The sequence below is a fragment of the Elgaria multicarinata genome, chromosome 1 (genome assembly GCF_023053635.1).
Source record: "Elgaria multicarinata webbii isolate HBS135686 ecotype San Diego chromosome 1, rElgMul1.1.pri, whole genome shotgun sequence".
NCBI classification, from domain to species: domain Eukaryota; kingdom Metazoa; phylum Chordata; class Lepidosauria; order Squamata; family Anguidae; genus Elgaria; species Elgaria multicarinata.
Window position 1 is genome coordinate 210,578,342 of NC_086171.1, and position 16,582 is coordinate 210,594,923.

The following is a 16,582-nucleotide window of genomic DNA, read 5'->3' on the forward strand; positions in this document are numbered from 1 at the left end:
TTTAAAAAAAATTCTAAAAATCAATGGATGAACAGATCTATTTCAAATTTGGTATGGCTAAAGCTTTACCTAAAAGCTATCATGGTGCCAACTTTCAGCTCTTTATCTTTAAAAATGACGGAGTTATAAGCATTTTTGTTAATTCCCATTAGAGCTGCTCTTTGGAAAAATCCGGATTTCCCCTCCCCCTCCCGGATTTGTGATCAAAAACCCGGACAAATCCGGTCAGAGCCGGTCATATGGTCACCCTAAGGTTCGAGCTCGCCACATACTTTTTCTTCTTCTTCTGGCAGCCTCCTGGCTCTGGGAGGGCAGCTTCCGGGTGGCTAGAGCGGCTCTGGGAGGGTGGCTTCCGGGTGGAAGTCCAAATGTGGAGCCACCCCACCACCCCAGTGTCCCTGGCTTCGCTTTGGCTGGGTGGGTGCGGGGCACCATCTCACCCGCCCAGGCCCAGCTGACAGGCTGGCCCAGCCCGGCTCACAGCCAACAACGCATGTGAGTGCTGCACGGTGCCCCCTCTTAGCTTGGCGCTCTAGGCAGCCGCCTGAGTGGCCTCTATGGTAGCACCAGCCCTGATCCCAATGAAAAACTCAGCAACTGTCAGGTTTTTTTTCTAGATCCCTTGGCTCAGCTACATATCAGTGCAAAATGGATGTACAACTAGCTCTTGGTACAACACCTCCTATGTTTGTATTTATATGCCTCCATCTGACAAGCGTTTCATTGCACGCTCATTACTGGGCACTCGTGGATTTTTTGCAGGTCCCTCACATGACATTGTCTGCCTCCAGCGCCCCTTCTGGCCTTCCTTGTGCCACAAGAAAACCCCTAGAAAGTCCGAAATATTTTTAAAACTAGAAGTTGCTGCTTTCTCCTGCTGTGTGCAGGAGAAGCAGCGTGCTTAGAATGCCCGACTGAATGGGCCTGGTTCTCGTTGTTTACTTCCTGTTTTGAAACAGGAAGTAACTGAGCAACGAAACCAGGAGCAGAGAAGTGACGGTAGGGAGCATGTTTTCCCACGTGTGATGAAGGCTATAATCTGAGACGGTTCAGGCAAATGGGCAATACAGTAGAAGGCAATCTCTCTTAGAGGAAAAAAAGTAGTTCTGAATCTTCTCCATACATGTTGTGATGTAGGGTTTAAATTAAGGATAAGTGGATGCATCAGCTTCCATAACACTGGGCATGAATGAAATTCGCAGGGCAGAAACACGTTTTGCCTAGATTTGAAACAGACTGAATTTTCAGCATTCAAAATCAGAAGTCAATGAGATAGTATAGCAGAGTTGGAAGGGGCCTATAAGGCCATCAAGTCCAACCCCCTGCTCATTGCAGGAATCTACCTTAAAGCATCCCTGACAGATGGCTGTCCAGCTGCCTCTTGAAGGCCTCTAGTGTGGGAGAGCCCACAATCTCCCTAGGTCATTGATTCCATTGTCGTACTGCTCGAACAGTCAGAAAGTTTTTCCTGATGTCTGGCCGGAATCTGGCTTCCTATAACTTGAGCCCGTTGTTCCGTGTCCTGCACTCTGGGAGGATCGCGAAGAGATCCTGGCCCTCCTCTGTGTGACAACCTTTTAAGTATTTGAAGAGTGCTCTCATGTCTGCCCTCAATCTTCTCTTCTCCAGGCTAAACATGCCCAATTATTTCAGTCCCTCCTCATAGGGCTTTGTTTCCAGACCCCTGATCATCCTTGTTGCCCTCCTCTGAACATGCTCCCCCCACATTCTTCCAGTTAATAAACAGCTGTGTTTAGACTTTTGAGGTATGTAGCTAATTGCACCAAACTCCAAATCATTAGATACCTGTATTACATATTCACAAGAACAGCTCACTTGAGTCTGTTTTCAAGATTATTCGGTGATTAAAAAAAGGAGAAATCAAAAACTGGAGTTGAAGAAAGCTTTAAAACAAACACTACTCTTTCTACTGAAAAATGTGCACTGACCAGCATAGTCTGGAAGAGAAAATACATTCAAGTCACAAAATTAAAATAACAAATAATAGAATCTATGTTTTGAAAAAAATGCAGCATCCACATATAGCTTCTGAGATGTGGATTGCTAAATGAAACTTTGAATGAATTTGTCCATTTAGGCAGCAGTTCTATATACTTACCTGGAATAAGTCCTATTGAATTCTATGGGACTAATTTCTCAGTAGATTGGAATGTTAACAATTACACTGTTAACGTTCCAATCTATAGTTTATTTTCCTTGGCTTCCCACTGAATGTTTAAAGGGCAAGGAACACAGGTTCTGTTGAGAAATTGTTCCTCACCACCCCACCCCGGATTACATCTGGGAAGAGGTTGGGAGTGGACCTGGGGTCTCTTCTGCTCCAAGTGCAGAGCAGTGAATAACCCCTGGCCTGCTCCTAATCACTGTTCAGCTACAGTGGCAGGAAAGAATATAAAATCTGAAGAGGCTATTAGAGTGTGATCTTCAGAACACAGTATAGTGTGTGTGTGTGTGTGTGTGTGTGTGTGTATGTTTGTGGATCATGTGAACACCCTCTCTTGGGATCTCAGTAATTGTTGCACAAAAACATCCATGCAGATCCAGGATCCTGCTCTGTATTTCAGGGTGACATGCACACTTTACAGGATCCTCAGGCTATTTGGCACAGATCGGGATGAAATTCTTTCCTTCTCGTTTTAAGAGGGATGGTCTAAAAGATCTAAAATATTTAGCTTGGTTCCAGGAGCTCAGGGTTGCTGAGAGGACATCCAGATGGCTTTGCAATGTGGATTTCAATTACTAATTTCTGCATAAGAGATTGAAGCTGCATGCATAATGTTTACCTTCTATGTGTGAGGAAGCTTCCGTTTGCATGACCTGAGCCATCACAACCTGGGGTTGGACAGGTTGGACCCTCGTTCTTGAGTGACTTCCATGAAAAGGATGAGCCATTGAGAGACCCTTCTTTCTGCCTCCGGGCTGCAAGGGGGCACCCGGAGGCACTGCGATGGGAAGCATATTTACCACTGATGTGTCCAAGCCCAACACAGCCAGGAACAGGGCACCTAGAGAAATGCAAAGAGAAACAAGGGTGGAAACTGTGAACAAGAAGGCCTTACAAATATGGAGAGATGGTTCTCAATAACAGCTGGATTTTATATTTTCAGAAATGGGGGATCAACTATTGTTTGCCTCATTCTTGTTCCCAGCAATCCTGGGGCAGATCCAGGTGAAACATGAAACCACACCTGGTAGAGTCCAAATTTGAATGTCTACAAACCCTCTTCCACCATTTCATCTTAAGCCTCTGACGATGCAGAAAGCATGACTTCAAGGTTAACATATTCTTTAGGGGTGTGCAGAGCAGGTCTGCTCCTCCCCAAAATTTGGGGTGGAGCTCCGTTGAGTGGGTTTCCCACTCCAATTTTTGGAGGCGCTCCGTCATTACTCGTCGGACAACCACTCCATTTTTGGAGAACCGCACTATTATCGTCAATGGGAATTAACACAAATGCATACATCTCTTTTTTTAAAAAAGATAAAGAGCTGAAACTTGGCACCCTGGTAACTCTTAAGTAGGGCTTTAGTCATGCAAAGTTTAAAAGCAAATCCTATCATCCCTTGATTTTTAGGATTTTTTTTTAATTTCCCCCCTCAAACAATCCCCGCCATACACACACACATCCGAAACTGCACAGGACCTTTTATTCTTTACTTTGCTGAGGCACAGTTGTGCATCTTCAGTTTATAAAAATAGATATCTGCTGCGTTCCCTGACCGTTTGCTCTAATGGGGTGAAATGGGTGTATGTGTGTGTGCTCTCCCTATGAGAGGTCAAACAAGAACAAACATAAATATAATGCATTTATTTTTTATATATATTTTTCAAAGAATATAAACTTGAGTCCTGTCTTCAAAACAGGAGATATACTACCACCAGCAATAGCAAACATTTCTCTTGCTGCCCCTTCTTCTCTTGACTTTACACCAGGGCTGAGTTGCGTCCATACTTGCAGTACACAGATCAGCCTTTGGCACAAGATTCTTTTCCGTATCCTAGTAATATTGGCTTGTGAGACTGTGTGGATCTACACTGCCTGCCAGTCATCATCACTTCCTGGAACAACTCATTTACATGGAATGGTTTTCATTTCCGCTCCACAAAGTCTTTAGCTTAAACCCTTATTTCTCACCCCCAGCTGAATCAAAGCAAGTGTACATGCAACAGTGCTATGCTGGATTAGACCGAGGGTCCATCTAGTCCAGCACTCTGTTCACACAGTGGCCAAGGAGCTGTCGACCAAAGACCAACAAAGGAGGACATGGTGCAACAGCACCCTCCCACCCACGTTCCCCAGCAACTTGTGCACACAGGCTTACTGCCTCAGATACTGGAGGTAGCACATAACCATCAGGGCTAGTAGCCATTGATAGCCTTCTCCTCCAGGAATTTATCCAACCCACAATTTGAAAACAGTCCGGAAGCTTCAGCTGGTACAAAACAGGGCAGCCCGTTTACTAACAGGGACTGGCTGGCGAGATCACATTACGCCAGTCCTTTTACAACTTCATTGGCTGCCAGTCCAGGTCCGGGCCCGATTCAAAGTGCTGGTATTGACATTTAAAGCCCTAAACGGTTTGGGGCCAGGTTATTTGAAGGAACGCCTCCTCCCATATGTACCTACCCGGACCTTAAGATCATCTACAGGGGCCCTTCTCCGTGAGCCCCTGCCAAAGGAAGTGAGGCAGGTGGCTACTAGGAGGAGGGCTTTCTCCGCTGTGGCACCCCGGTTGTGGAATGAGCTCCCCAGAGAGGTGCACCTGGCTCCTACACTGTACTCCTTTCGTCGCCAGCTGAAGACCTTTTTATTCTCTCAGTATTTTAACACTTAATTTTAACTCAAATTTAAATTATACTGTTTTAACTCTGTATTTTAACCTTATATCAATTGTGCTGCGTGGTTTTATCCTGGTTGTGCTTTTTATATTGTATTTTGTATTTGTATTTTTAACTTGTTGGTTGTTTTATGATGGTTTTAATTTTTGTGAACCGCCCAGAGAGCTTCGGCTATTGGGCGGTATAAAAATGTAATAAATAAATAAATAATAAATAAATAAACCCTTCAAAGCCATCCAAAGTGGTGGCCATCACTACACCTTGTGGTAGCAAATTCCATAGCTCATGGGATGACCCGAGTTCTATTATTATGAGAGACAGAGGAAAATGTCTCCCTATCCACATTCTCCATACGATGCATGATTTTGTACACCTCTATCTGGTCTCCCCTCAGCCTCCTTTTCTCCAAGCTAAACAATCCCAGCTGTTGTAACCTTCCCTCATAGGGGAGATGCCCCAGCCCCTTAATCACTTTAGTTGCCTTTTTCTGCACTTTTTCAAGATCTATAATATATTTTGTTTAATTCATGCCATGTGACCCCTTTCCTCTCCTTTCTCTTTGTCAGATCTGTCCTTAAAAACATTGTATTTTAGAATATAAAGTTAAGATTGTAAGTTGCTTGAGATGCGGACCTGCCATCTCTCTCTCTCTTTCTTTTTTCTTTGCTTTTGTTGTATGTACATTGATACCATGTACATTGATAATGTCTATAATAAAAATGTCTATATCAGTATATATGTATGTGGTTCCTGAGTTCCTTTCTGCTGGAGGGTCCCGGGAGTGGAGTTCTGCTCCTCCCCCATGCAGCCACTTGCACCTCCTGAAAATCAGCTATGGAGGGTGGGGGACAATGGGGAGGGGCTGCATGGGGAATCAGCAAAGGTCGCTCCCCCTGTTCCACAAGTGGAATCCTCCATTGGATGGGAAACATTTCCACAAACAGAAGGAGCCCTTCCACTTATGAAGAGGAATTCAGCATCCATGGCTATAAAAGTGAGCATATAACATGACATAAAGCAACAGCCGCCAACGATATCAGCTCTGGAAATTGCCCACGTGAGTCTAAGGCCTTAGCAAGACCTAAGGTTTATCCCGGGATCGTCCCGGGGTCATCCCTGTTCACAGGGCTGGCGCTGCCATAGAGGCCAGTCAGGCGGCCGCCTAGAGCGCCAAGGTAAGGGGGCGCCGAACGGTGCGCCCGGAAGTCGCCCTCCCACTCCCAGAGCTGCTCTGGCCGAGCGAGGGCAGCTTCCGGGCGCACCATTCCAAAGCTGCCCTTCCGCCGCTCCCCCCCCCCCAGCGTCTCTGGCTTGGCTTCAGCTGGGCACCCGCCCAGCAGCTGAAGCCAACCCGAGACACTGGGGGGGGGGAGGCGGATGGCTCCATATTCTGATGTCCGGCACGCGCCGAACGTCAGAACTTGGAGCCGTCTGACCGCCCCTCCTCCAGCTTCCCGGCTTGGCTTTGGCTGGGCTCGCCCAGCCAAAGCCAAGCAAGGACGCTGGGGGGCGGAGCGAACAGATAGCTCCACGCTCGCCCCACAAAGCCAAGCTGGGATGCTGGGGGGCGGGGCGGCGGCGAACGGACGGCACCACATTCTGGCCTCTGGGCACGCCGGACGTCAGAACGTGGAGCTGCCCGCCCGCCCCACTGTAGCATCCCAATCAGCCGAAGCCAAGCTGGGAGGACTTCAGGTGAGGGAAAGGTAGGTAACGCGGCCTCATCCCCGCCTGTCTCTGCCTACCTGGGGTGGGGGGGTATGGTGGGGTGAGGGTGAAAGCAGCTCGGCTTGCCTAGGACACAAAAAAGCCTGGCACCAGCCCTTCCTGTTCATGTAAATGAAACACAGGGGATCCCAGGAGCAGGCAGGGACAACCCTGGGACAAACCTTAGGTCTAGCTAAGGCCTAAATGCCTGATAAAATAAAAGAGCATTTAAAAGTCTCTTCCTAATCCTGGAACTGAGGGGACTCGTTAACCCTATTCAGATCTTCAAAACTGTACAGGCTCAATGTTTATACGTAAGGCATGGGGAGAATGCAGGCCATGTCCCTGCCAGGCTTCCATGCAACTACATTTGTATGGGCTATACAAATATAGTTGCAGGCAGAAACCCTGCCAAAAAAAAAAAAAGCAGGGAACCCAATTGTGTGCAGGGAGCATATGTGCAGCTCTCTGCGTGAGTGTAGGATACACAAACTACTGATATATATATATATTATAAAATATATAATATTTATGCGGTACTTATGGTTTTAACTTTTGTGAACCGCCCAGAGAGCTTCAGCAATTGGGCGGTATAGAAATGAAAATAAATAAATAAAAATAAAGTAGCAGGGTTCGGTCCAGACCTTATGTTGAATGCAGATTCCTTCCGTAGCTCATACGATCCTTGCTCTGTATCAGGGATGGGGAAATTGTGGCCATCCAGATGTTGTTGGACTACAACTCCTATCATCTCTCACTATTGGCTATGCTGGCTAGGGCTGATGGGAGTTGCAGTCCAATAACATCTGGAGGGCCACATATTTCCCAGTTCTGCTCTATATCCTGGCTCACCAAATTCCTCTAGACTCTTCTTCTGAACCAGATTTCTCCAGATCCTCCCCGTCACCTTCTAAATCCCTCCAGACACTCTCTCTGGCTCCGCCTGACTTGATCCCACCCGATGTCTCATCCCATTTCTTCTGCAATCTGAAGTTGTCAGCCCTGTTCTTATAATGCCCTTGCAATTAAGGTTTCTGCAATTGTTTGCATTTGTTTAAATATACATGTCAATTATAAACGCACATAAAAGTTTGTTACTAGTCAAAGCTTTAAAAGGAAGGGGCTGATGAGAAACAGCGGAGCCATCCCTTTATGTGAGCCAGCAATTAGGGACGTCAAAGACGACTGTCAAAACAAGCGCCCGCCCGCGCTTGAAATTCACATTCTACGTTTCATTGTTATCATCATTATTTTTATTTTATTCCATAAAAAAAAAAGAGAGAGAGAGCAGAGGAGTTGACAGTCGAGGGCTGCACCACTGTTATTTCATCCCCCCTCCGAGATAATTTGAAAAACGCTGATCCTGTTTTTAATCATCTGCAAATGTGGCACAATTCACTTATTATATCGCTGCCAGCAGGATGCTCACTAAATTCATAACGGTGTCGCTGTTTATATGATCGCAAGCAAATTACTGAAACCTCAGGAGAAAAAGAAAGAGACTGGGGGAGGAAAGAAAGGGGGAAGGCAGCGATTAGTATGTGCCGTTTACGGCCCAGCCGTTACATATTTTACACTGTTAATTTAACTTTCATTACACTTTTATTGTAAAAAATAAACCAGAGCCTTATTGTAGCAAACAGCTGGCTTGGGATGTGTCGGGGTGTGTGTGTGTGCGCGTGTGTGAATGTTTTTTTAAATTTATTATTGCTGTTTAATTGAAGTGGTAGTAACGGGTGGCCAACTGAATAGTCACCCTCCTGAATTGTCGTCTTCCTTTTAAGAGGGAAGGCAGAAGGTTGAGGTGCTACGTGGAAGACGGTTGTAATTTATTGCTTACGTGATACTGCGTGGCTGGGGCAGAAAGCATGCCCTTGGATGTAAACAGCGCGGTAAATGGCGTGAGGAAGGAGCAACAAGGCACCAGGGACTATATTAGATTCTTCTCGGTGGCAGCGTGGAAATCTCGGACTGCAGCCAAGCAGTTTTCTGGCACACAGATGGAGCAATGGAATTACTGCAGAGCCTCTTTAATGCAAACCTGTAGGGACCTTCATGAGAGCATACCTTGTTAGAGAAGACAAAATGCTACTTTCCCAAGGACTGCAGGAGTTTGGCAACGGAGGGGAAAGCTTGTCTTCTTGCAGTTTCTCCATCTATTCATTTCAAAGGGCCTCATTTTTTTCCCCCAAGTGTGTGGCCTACATGACAGGTGGGGCTTTGGGGAGATGTTTTCTGCCCTGATTTTGCAGTGCAAAACAAATAGCTGAATCCAAACAAGCTAAAGGCAAGGGCTGAACCAAGGAATCTTCTACAATAATATTATTAGTAAAAGGTGTATTAAAGTGCCAGGTGTGTACGTGTTTCGAACGCGGTTGCGAATGCATTCTAAAATTATCCGTCCCTCGCCCCCATCCCATCCCCAGTTGTCCGTCCCTCCCCCCATCCCATCCCTGGTTGTCTGTCCCTCGCCCCCATCCCATCCCCAGTTGTCCGTCCCTCCCCCCATCCCATCCCTGGTTGTCTGTCCCTCGCCCCCATCCCATCCCCGGTTGTCTGTCCCTCGCCCCCATCGCCGGTTGTCTGTCCCTCGCCCCCATCCCATCCCCGATGTCCGGCTTTCCCCCCCCCTCTCCTGCCGGTCTGGCCTTTCCCCCCCTATCTCCCCCCCTGGGATCCCCCCGGCCCGATGGGCACAGCGCTGAGCGCTGTGCCCAGTCCGTGGCTTTTCCCGGCTACTCACGAGTAAGCGACTAGCCACAAAAAGCCACGGACCTTGCTAGACGTTCCGCAGCCCCGGCCTCAGGCCGGGGCTGCAGAAAAGGTGCACCATAAGCGACTTCGCTTATGGCGCGTTAGGGGAGGCTTCAGCGTGGCCTGACCCCGGATTCCCCTGTGCGTCATCTGGACGCACAGCAGGGAAACCGGGCCTCAAAGCGCGCTAAGGCCTCGTCTAGCAAGGCCCTTACAATTGAAGAAATATGGTAACAGAATGTGAAGTCTGCAACATAATGTTGTAGTGTGGAGTGCTCCTGTTCAGGTAGTCAGTCCATTTTTCAAGGTACTTCATTTCGATATCCTTCCCTTATTTTTGTCTCCTCCCCCTGGTTCCCCGCTCCCTGATATTCAGTGTTCTGTGGCTACTGAGCATGCTCAGTCACCAGTGGGCTGTTTTTCAGTTCCCCAAACCTTAGGGTTAAAACTATATACTTCTGTAAACACTGGTATTTCCCAAACCTGCAGATACCTTTCTCTTGTGTATAAATGGTGCTTTTCTGGCTACATAAAGACTAGTATCTGGAGAATTAATTTGCTATTAATACATAGGATGGGAAAATCCCAAACCACAGGATTTTGAAAGTTATGATGAGGGTGTAGCGTTGGAATGACACCCTTAACACACATTCAAATCTCACCCATAGCCATGAAATCACTCCGGCTTAGGCAGGCCACTGTCTCTTAAACTGAGCCCTCCATCTGCAGTAGGGGATAATAATACTGACCCACCTCACTGGGTGAGTACAAAAGGGCTGGAGATTAATTTTAAAAAGATATGGAAGCAGAAAGGCCAAGGAAGTGGCTTAGAATATCCTTGAGGAGGCCTTTTCTTTGCAGGGTCCTCTGCCCTATGATTACCGACAGTACTAGGTAAAGACCCAGAGGAGACGTAATGTGGACTTTTAATCCTCAAGGCCAGAACGAATGCTAATGAATTCGTCCTGAGTTCTGGAAAAGGAATGTGGGTCTGTCTCCTCTTTTTGTTGGTAGGAAAGAACCAGCCATAATGTGTCACATGGCTGTGAACAATAGCTGGCATTTTTATCTGTACTTGGGTCTCTAATATTTGCATTTGTGCTTCTTTTATAGAATTTACCCATTCCCCAAATGGCAGCCTCCTCAAAGATAAGCCAAATGACTATCACTTGGCTCATGCACTTTTTACTAACTTTTCCTGCTCTCAGAAAGGGCTTTACTGCCCTCCGTTTCCAAACAATGCCCACAGCTTATTTGGAGGGGAAGTACAAAGGGGTTCCCTATGCCTGGTGGACTTTGTGGGGCAGGGGAGGTAGAAGACATAGTACATTACTTGTTACACTGCTCCTTGTATAAAGATATTAGGGATTGCTTTCTGGGAGGTCTTCTGATAGCGAGAGCGGTTTGACCCACCACTGATATTATCTGTGATCTGTTAGCAGATTATAGTAAAGTGATTACAATCAAGGTTGCAACGTTTGCTGCTGCAGCAGCTCAAAAAAATCCACCAAAATTTTCTAAAGAAATCTGGCATAGACTGCAGAGGGGACCACCTGCTATAATCTTCAGTTATTATTATCACGACGGGCTATATTAATTTTATTTTAAAAAAATCTTAGCCTCTTCTCCCAGTCTGGTGCTTTTATATGACCTTTCATTCCCTGACATCTTGTTGTATTGTTGTGATTGTAACGGCCTTTGTGCCATAGACAAATAAAATGTATTCACAAGTCACTTTTTACTAGGTCATTCCATAGTGCTTAGACGAGGCCATCATGGTGGAAAGATCCTCAGTATGACATCTCACATAGTCATAATGGGTTTGCCAACCAGCCAACTTTTTACCAGGCTGAGCAGTAAAAATATGATATGTTAGGCTCTGTGAGCTTCCCCCCATAATCCACCAGGTTCCACCGTAGCCCTACCTATCCTGGCTCCATCCTTGGTCTACTAGGCTGCCGGTGGCTTCGCTTTGATGGTCCTTGATCCAACAATTTCTGTTTTGGCCCACCCAAGGATGAACAATATTTTTTAAAATCAAAAGCTTGGAACCCTAAGTAACATGTTGACATATTTACAAGCTGCATTGATCCTGCTATAGTACTCCTGGAACTATTGCAGAAGAAGTCAATGCAGAGGAAGGAGATACACGGCCTTCTTAGTTGCGCTAATGGCTGTAAAGTGCACAACATAGCATTTAACCTTGGCAGTGTGATCCATTTCTATTCTTGTTTCTCTGCCACTGGACAATGGAATGACATTATGGATTATACATGGTTCCACCTCCGCAAGTGGTTTAGAGCATTAAAGTCAAAAGTGTAGGTTTTTGTTGCTGTTGTTCCTGTAGTTTTAAAACTGGGGTTGCTCAATTTTTAATAAACTCTGCTTACTCCTACTAATTGTGACACGGCTCATTTGATGCAAATGCTCTCCTTCCTGGGGATAGAAGGCAGAACAGATGGCTCCAAACGTCATCTGGTTCTTACAAAGACCTTTGGATCACTTACAGCATCACTATTTGCAGCGGATGCTTAAGTGTGCAGAATTTTCATACCCTTCCCCTTTCTTTGCTCATAATGCAACACTGGCAAATCCTACAGTTGTAGACAAGCAAGATGAGAGGGCGGGCCAGAGTGGGAAAAGCATGTACCTTAAGGAGAGGCAGCATACTCAAATCATAGTTTATCACCTAATTTCTCTCCAAAACTCTGAAATGCCACTTCATCCTTGGGTACCGTTGGCTAATCTGCTGCATTATAATGCTAAGCTGCAGCTCGTGCAAAATGCAGCGACCAGATTGATTTCGGGAACCAGAAGGTTCGACCATATAACACTTGGTCTGGTCCGCTTGCACTGGCTGCCTGTATGTTTCCGAGCCCAATTCAAGGTGCTGGTTTCGACCTATAAAGCCTTACACGGCTTGGGACAATACCTGACGGAACGCCTCTCCCGACGTGAATATACCTGGTCACTACATTCAACATCTAAGGTCCTCCTCTGGGTGCCTACTCCGAGAGAGGCTTGGAGTGTGGCAACGAGGGACAGGGCCTTTTCGGTGATGGCCCCCAGACTATGGAATGATCTCCCTGACGAGGCTCGCCTGGCACCAACGCTGCTATCTTTCTGGCGCCAGGTTAAGACTTTCCTCTTTGCCCAGGCATATGGTGGCACATCTTAATCACCCACGTTTAGTTTTTTAACGGTTTTTAATGCTTTATGTATGTATGTTCTGTGTTTTAGAATTTTAAATTTTGTATACTCGTTTTAATCTTAATTTTAGAATTTCTGTAAACTGCCCAGAGAGCCCTGGCTATGGGAACGCTATATAAGTGCAATAAATAAATAAATAAATAAATAAGTGTACAGGAACATAAGAAGAGCCCTGCTGGATCAGACCGAGGGTCCATCTAGTCAAGCACTCTGTTCACACAGTGGCCAACCAGCTGCCGACCAGGTAACCTTCCCACACATGTTCCCCAGCCACTAGTGTATATGCTTACTACCTCTGATAATGGTGGTAGTACATAGCCATCAGGATTAGTTGCCACTGATTGCCTTTTCCTCCTCCAGGAATTTATCCAACCCCCTTTTAAAGCCATCCAAATTAGTGGCTCCTGTATGTTTAACAGTTGTATTGAAAAGGGAATTTCATTAGGTGTCATTTGTATGCATGCAGCACCTGGTGAAATTCCCTCTACATCACAATAGTTAAAGCTGCAGGTACCCTGTCCTCTTTTGTATCTGATCAAGAGAGAAGGGCTCCTGCAGCTTTAACTGTTTATTTATTATTTATTTATTACATTTTATATCGCCCAATAGCCGAAGCTCTCTGGGCGATATAAAAATGTTGTGATGAAGAGGGAATTTCACCAGGTGCTACATGCATAGCAATGACACCTGCTGAAATTTTAGGTTTTCCAGCCTCCAGTCTGCAGTTTGCAGCTTGAAGAGCAGCAGCAAGTAAGCTCTGCAGAGAAGCAACATTGATTGGTCTGTTTGAATTTCAGCATCTGCTCCGCCTCTTTTAGGTTTTCCAGCCTCCAGTCTGCTGGAGGCGCGAACCTTCGGCGTGAGCCGAAGGGCGCGAGCACAAGGGCTCTCGGCCTGAGGCTCTCTGCCATGGGCGCGAAGCCGGTCAAGCGGAACTTCTACTCCGGAGGAAAACCCCAGCCGCGGTCCGGTCACTGCTACTTTCTGATTCAGGACACAATCTTCTCATTTCCTCCTCTCAATTCTTCTCTCCTCATATCTGTTCCTTATGGCTCATTCCAAGTTCGTCTCTCCTAACTTAGTTCCTATTCGGTGTCTCCCCTCTTCTCAGCTGCCTTTTTCGTGTTCCTTATGGAACTGTCGCTCTCTTGCTTCTAAGGCCCCTGTCATCCAGGACTTGTTTATCTCTAGGTCTCTCCACCTCCTTGCTCTTACTGAAACCTGGCTTCCTGCCCATGATACTGCCATCTCTGCTGCCCTCTCTCTTGGAGGACTCTCTTTCTCTCACACTAGTCGCCCAGAGGGTCGGGGTGGTGGTGTGGGTCTTTTATTATCTAGTTTGTGCCAGTTCCAGCCTCTTTCCATTCCACCTTCACATTGTTTTTCCTCCTTTGAGGTACATGTGGTGAGGCTTTTCGCTCCATTGCGACTGCGGATTGCAGTTCTGTATCGCCCCCCAGGCTCGTCCTCAAAATTTATCTCTGATTTTGATTTGTGGCTGTCCTTTTTCCTCTCTGATAACTGTCCTACTCTTATTTTGGGTGATTTCAATATTCATGTGGATGACCCTCAAGACGCTGCAGCTCTACGATTTCGCTCATTATCTTCCTCTTATGATCTTAAGCTTTGGTCTGATGTACCCACACATTCCCTTGGACACTGTCTGGATCTTGTTCTCACTCGGAATTGCTCTGTGTTGGACTTTTCTACTGCTCACTTTCCGCTGTCAGATCATCACCTAGTTTCTTTCAATATTACTCATAATCCTCCTGCTTCACGTCCCGCTTCTCGCTCTTGTCGTGACTTGCAATCTATCAATTATGAGGCTTTTTCTCAGTCTCTAGCCTCCTCTCTTCCTTCTGTCTTTTCGGCTGTCTCCTTGGACTCAGCTGTCTCCTTCTTTAATTCCTCCTTATCTTCAACTCTTGATACTCTTGCTCCATCTACAACTCGGATAGTTCGCCCTTCTCAACCCCAACCGTGGCTCACCTCTTTCCTCCGCTACTTTCACTCTTGTTCCCGGGCAGCTGAACGCCTTTGGCGTAGGACCAGGGACTGGGCGGACTTTGTCCATTACAAATTTGTACTCTCCTCTTTCTCTTCTGCCATTTCATTGGCCAAACAGCAGTATTACTCAACATTGATCCAGTCAAATGCTAGGCATCCTCAGTGGCTCTTTGCGTCCTTCAATTCTCTCCTGAAGCTTAATCCACCATCTCTCCCCGCCTCTCTGTCTGCTAATAACTTTGCCTCTTTTTTCAATGCTAAAATCCAAACTATTCACTCTGATCTGGCCAGCTCTGCTCCTCTTCCAGTTCCTGTTCCTCATCTGTCAGTTCCTCCTGCAAATTTCTTTGCGTTTACTTCGGTCTCAGCTGATGAACTGTCTACAATACTGCGCTCTTCGAAGCCCTCCACTTGTTCTCGTGATCCGATTCCCTCTCACGTCTTTATTAACCTTATCCCTGCTATCCTCCCTTCCTTGCTTCATATTATTAATTTTTCTCTGTCCTCTGGTTCATTTCCTTCTGCTTTTAAACATGCTACAGTCTCTCCTATTCTCAAGAAACCTACTCTTGATAGGCTATCTCTGTCTAACTACCGACCTGTCTCTTTGTTGCCGTTTGTTTCAAAGATCCTGGAGCGTGTGGTCTACTCTCGTTGTCTTGATTTTCTTTCTAGTAACTCTGCTCTGGATCCTTTTCAATCTGGATTCTGTCCTTTGCATTCCACTGAAACAGCCCTTACTAAGATTACCAATGATCTTCTTACTGCCAAGTCTAAAGGCCTTTATTCCGTTCTTATTCTCCTTGATCTAACTGCAGCCTTTGAAACGGTTGATCATGATCTTCTTTTAGATTCCCTTCATGACCTTGGATTTTGTGGCTCTGTCTATAACTGGTTTGCCTCCTACCTAGCGGGTCGCTCTTTCAGCGTGTTGGCTAATGGCAGCTCGTCTTCTTCTTTTCCCCTTTCAGTAGGGGTTCCGCAAGGCTCAGTGCTTGGTCCGCTGTTGTTTTCTTTATACATGTTGCCCTTGGGTAATCTTATTCAATCTCATGGCCTCCAATATCATCTGTATGCCGATGATACACAATTATATCTTTCTTCTCCGGATCTTTCTCCTGATGTTCACGATCGTATCTCGGCATGTCTCTCAGATATCTCAGCTTGGTTGCTTCATCGCCGTTTGAAACTTAATATGGCAAAGACTGAATTGCTTGTTTTTCCTCCTAAACCTTCTCCTCATCTCTCATTCTCTCTTACTGTCAATGATGTTACGCTTACTCTGGTCAAGGAAGCTCGTAGACTTGGCTTTATATTTGATTCCTCGCTCTCCTTTATTCCTCATATTGAGGCAGTAGCTAAATCCTGTCGTTTTTTCCTGTATAATATTGCCAGGATTCGATCATTTTTGTCTGTCTCTTCTGCCAAGACTCTTGTCCATGCATTGGTTATTTCTCGGTTGGACTACTGCTCCCTTCTTCTCACTGGCCTTCCTTCTTCTCACATCAGTCCATTGGTTTCTGTTCACCACTCTGCTGCTGAGATCATCTTCTTGGCTCGCCGCTCTGACCATGTTACTCCACTGCTGAAATCTCTTCATTGGCTTCCAATTCACTTCAGAATCCAATATAAACTTCTCCTGTTGACCTACAAAGCTTTTCACTGTCTAGCTCCTTCCTATCTTTCCTCTCTCATCTCACACTATTGCCCCGCTCGTGCTCTTCGCTCCTCTGATGCCATGTTTCTCACCTGCCCAAGGGTCTCTACTTCCCTTGCTCGGCTTCGTCCATTTTCTTCTGCTGCCCCTTACGCCTGGAACTCTCTTCCAGAACATTTGAGAACTACAAGTTCAACCGCAGCTTTTAAAGTTCAGCTAAAAACTTTTCTTTTTCCTAAAGCTTTTAAAACTTGATTTTGTTCTGACTTTATACTGTTAGTTTTACCCTACCCAGTGCCTGTTTGCATTCTCTTCCCCTCCTTATTGTTTTATTATGATTTTATTAGAATGTAAGCCTATGCGGCAGGGTCTTGCTATTTACTGTTTTA

The 16,582-nt window shown here is 46.0% G+C and overlaps 1 protein-coding gene across 1 annotated transcript in view; it reads right to left on the reverse strand.

Annotated features, from left to right (window-relative positions):
- Positions 1-16,582, reverse strand: part of MYT1 (myelin transcription factor 1) — a 116,901-nt gene that overhangs the window by 14,267 nt on the left and 86,052 nt on the right. The window contains exon 18 of the mRNA XM_063120970.1: positions 2,805-3,026. Coding sequence (XP_062977040.1) covers positions 2,805-3,026 — 222 coding nt within the window. The remainder of the gene's footprint in view (positions 1-2,804; positions 3,027-16,582) is intronic.